Source organism: Coffea eugenioides, chromosome 8 (assembly GCF_003713205.1).
Source record: "Coffea eugenioides isolate CCC68of chromosome 8, Ceug_1.0, whole genome shotgun sequence".
Taxonomy (NCBI): domain Eukaryota; kingdom Viridiplantae; phylum Streptophyta; class Magnoliopsida; order Gentianales; family Rubiaceae; genus Coffea; species Coffea eugenioides.
Window position 1 is genome coordinate 20,646,674 of NC_040042.1, and position 4,126 is coordinate 20,650,799.

Consider the following 4,126-nt stretch of genomic DNA (forward strand, 5'->3'; position numbering starts at 1 on the left):
GGCTCCAAGACCCCTTGTAGGTGACGCCCAAGGACCTTGCCTATTTCATAACCTCCTCGAATCAGCTCTTTGGCCATCATAACGTTGGCTTTAGGTAAATTCATTTCTACTGCCGCCTTGTCCTTGGATGTCCTACCCACCGAAACAATGTCAGCTACATGGTGAGGGGAAACCAGAGCTTTTCTATCGCCATCATCTTCCAATGCAGGATTAACGATCATAGTGCAATCTTCCTCAGCAAATATCGTAATCAACTGGCCATTCACCACAAATCTCAACATTTGATGGAGTGAAGAAGGTATAGCGCCTGAAGTATGAATCCAAGGCCGTCCGAGAAGAACATTATAAACACTCGAGAAGTCCATGACTTGGCACATAACTTGAAATGGGCAGGTCCGATTTCCAGCACTAAATCCACTTCCCCCATTGATTCCCTTTTTGCGCTATCAAATCCTCTCACCACAATGGCAGATGGCCGAAGTTTAGCTTCCTGAAATCCCAACTTAACCAAAGTGTTCCAAGGACAGATATTAAGAGCAGATCCATTGTCTATCAAGACCCTTGGCAATAACTTCCCATTACAACGGACTGAGATATACAATGTTTTATTGTGTCCAATCCCATCCGAAGTCAAATCTTCATCAGAAAAAGAAATTTGATTTGAAGCCAAAACATGTTCGACTAAATGAGTGAATTTATCCACAGGAATATTCTTATGCACTTGAGCCTCAGTTAGGACCTTGAGTAAAGCTTCTCGATGAAGTTCCGAGGTTAGAAGCAAATTCAATATAGAAACTTGAGCGGGCATCTTGTCCAATTGCTCGGCCACCTTATACTCGCTTTTCTTCAGTATCTTAAGGAAATTGAAGGCCTCTTCATCAATCACAGTTGGTTTTGTCGGAACAGCATTTTCTTTCGCTTTTGAGGGCTCATCAACTGCGGGTTCCCCTATGATTCTTCCAAATCTAGTAATAGCGTCCACTTCCTTTCTGGGCACCTTTTCTCCTCCAATTAATAGCGTGGGCTCGCTATAATTCCACGGGACCTCTTGTAGATTAAGAATAGGAGGTTGCTCAGGCAATTCAAGTACCACCAGCTCCGAAGGCTCACATTCGAAAGGCACCATTTCCAGAATAAACGGACCCGTATTTTTCTTGATTTCAGGAGCTTCTTCCTCCAATATGAACGGTTCTTCAATGACCCTTACTGTCTCAGCTTCATCTATAATAAATTGTGTAGGTTCCTCAATCTCTTCATCAATAGTAATAACTCCCACGGTGTCCTTGTGTGTAGGAAGAGGATTTTTGCTAACATTTGGACCTTGTTCCTCCCTCCTCCTCAGGACTATGTCTCCGGACTCAATCATGTCTTGAATTTTATGCTTAAGCGCCTAGCAATTGGTAGTTGAATGTCCAGGGGCTCCCGAATGATAAGCACAAAATGACTGAGGATCATAACCAATGGGAAATCCTTTGGAATAGGTCTTAGGGGGCACCGTACCAATCTTCCCAGCAGCTTTCAATTGCTCATATAACTGGTCAACAGGCCGACCTAGATTGGTAAAGGTTCGGTATGGGGTTGGATTTTGGGTGTCACTGGCTTGTTGGTATTGGTGATTTGGGTTAGGGGGCGGCATGGGTCTTGGATTGAAAGGAGGGCGCGGTCTAATTTGGAAGTTTGGTGGGGAAATGTGAAATGGCGTTGACGGTGTGTTTGGGTAATTTGGTCGAGGACGGGGGTGGTTGATTGTGGTATTGTAGACAGGTCGAGGGCGTGGTTGGTATAGGTAACGAGGTGAGTAGACGAGATTTCATTGGTATGTAGGCCGGGAAGAAGAACCTTGGTTCCAAACAAAGGAAGCTTCCTCGTCTTTCTTCTTAAACTGGGACTTCTTATTACTGCTACTCTGACTCTGCATGGCTTCCAACTGTGACTTTAAAGCTGAAACATTAACAATTTTTCCTGCCCTCATAAACTCATCATACTCTTCCATTTTGTTGACAATCTCAGCAAAGGAACACCCAGTCATTCGAAAAATCTCCTCAACGTAGGGCGGGTCATGAGCTTTGATAAACGTGCGGACAATCTCATTTTCAGACATGGGGGGCTCCACCTTGGCGGCCAATTTCCTCCATCTTTTCGCATACGTCTTATGGTCATCCGATGGTTTCCTCTTGGTCCCCTCCAATGTGGTTCTCGTCGGAGCAAGCTCGCAATTGTATTCATACTGCCTTACAAAAGCGGTTGACAAATCCATCCAAGACCTCATATCCTCAGGCTTCAAATTTGAATACCAATCCAATGCGTCGCCTTCTAGACTCTCGGGAAATAAACGCACAGGTAGATTCTCATCATCTATCGACTTTCCAAGTTTATTTGCAAACATCCAAAGGTGCGTTTTGGGATTGCCAGTTCCGTCATACTTGGTAAATTTGGGTGCTTTAAAACCCATTGGCAATTGCATATCCAGAAATAGGCGCAGCTCATTGTAGTCCAGACTTCCTTGTTTGCTCAGACCTTGGCTTTTCCTTATGAACTCCTCAAACCGATCCAATCTCTTTAGCAAATTCTTATCCACTGGCGCGGATGACTCCCCAGCTTCAGCTTTCCCTTGAGCGACGGTATCTAAGGTGAAAGGCTCAGCGGTGGAGTAATAATGTGGTCCCTGAGGTTCAAATGGCATGCTCATAGTGATTGGCGGATAATTCTGGGGAATTTGGGCATGAGAAGGGTTAATTTGGATGTTAGGTGCATAAGTAGGTGGTGGGCCATGAGTGGGATAGGTAAAGGGTTCTTCAGGTGGATTCATAACTTGTGAAGTAATAGAGGTTTGAGTATAAGGTAAGAGTATGGGTCAGATTGGCCAGGGGGTAAGGGTTCATGTTGTTGCTCACCGCTAGCACCACCAGTGACCAATTGGTCGATCACGCGCCGTTGGGCCATCATTTCAACGCTTAGCTCATTAAATCAGTTTAGAACTTCGCTCAGCTGAGCTCCCAGATTCGCCAAGTCAGTTGCTGATGTTGTTGCGGGCCTATCAGATGATTCTGGATGGGTACTCATGTTTACACTATCTCTTGAAGCTCGGCTACGCGATCGGGTGATAATGGGGCTTCTTCGGGTAGCTATATTTGCAATTACTACCTCAGAATGTAGGAAAACCCTCTTATTAGATACCCATCTCGATTATCTATTGTTAAAAGGAAGGAAAAAAAATAGGAGTTTAGTAATAATTAGAGTAATTCAGATGCATGTCCTAGTGGGGGGCCCTTTTTGTACCAAGGGTAGGTCTAACGTGATGCAATACCTTCGGGGTAAAATCCCAATTTCAAACCTGTAAGTGAATATAAAAGCAGGAATTCTCATTAAACATTGATAAACTCAATCCTTTTTTACAATCTCATTGATGGTTCGACTGACCATTCTTACAAAATCCTCATGTCTAGCTAATCTAGTGTGTTGAGATTCTCTAGAACTCCCTATACTAAGCTTCCGAATCTCATCTTGAATTTTATCGAATGCACCCAATGCCTTTTCCAATTTCTCGGATTTCATTGCCTCTCTCTTCAATTGTGATTGAGCGTCTTCCAAAGCTTGATCGGCTACTATAATCTGCAATTGGTGATCCTCTAGCTCTTTCCTTAGTTTCTCATTCTGCTCTTCAAGACTAACGGAGACCAACGGTAACCTTTCTCTTTCTTGTTCCATTGTCAATTTGATCCAGTCGTTATATTCCAAAGTGACCCTAGGCTCTAATTTATTCACTTGATCCAGATTGTAACAGCCCCACCTCCCCCTAAGGCGAACCAAAGGGTTCGGCGGACCGCCTGCCCAGCTCTCGCCGGGACTCAGTCAGTCACTATAAGAAAAGATAATAAAACCTACAAAAAAAATGAAATAACAATAATTCCAAACTTAAACGTAAACTTATATACATATCCATCCCAAAAGCAATACGACTTATGTATAAAGGTTCTCCATTCTCCATACAACCAGCCCACCTAACATAGGGGCGAGAACCATAACAAAAGAATCAAAAGTACTAGATCGGCTAGTCTATACGTAGCTTCCGTCCTTGCACGTCTTCTCCTGTTAAGGAAAACAAAAACTAAAGGAATGAGCTGGA

General features: G+C 43.7%; 1 protein-coding gene across 1 annotated transcript; it reads right to left on the reverse strand.

Annotated features, from left to right (window-relative positions):
* Positions 1 to 1,810: 1,810 nt before the first annotated feature.
* Positions 1,811 to 2,809, reverse strand: LOC113780386. Its single transcript, XM_027326193.1, has one exon. The coding sequence runs from the start codon at positions 2,807 to 2,809 to the stop codon at positions 1,811 to 1,813; it is 999 nt and encodes a 332-aa protein (XP_027181994.1).
* Positions 2,810 to 4,126: the final 1,317 nt, after the last annotated feature.

Bases quoted from the DNA above. Each gene is read 5' to 3' on its own strand.
- LOC113780386 (XM_027326193.1), bottom strand. From the start codon at position 2,809: ATGAATCCACCTGAAGAACCCTTTACCTATCCCACTCATGGCCCACCA.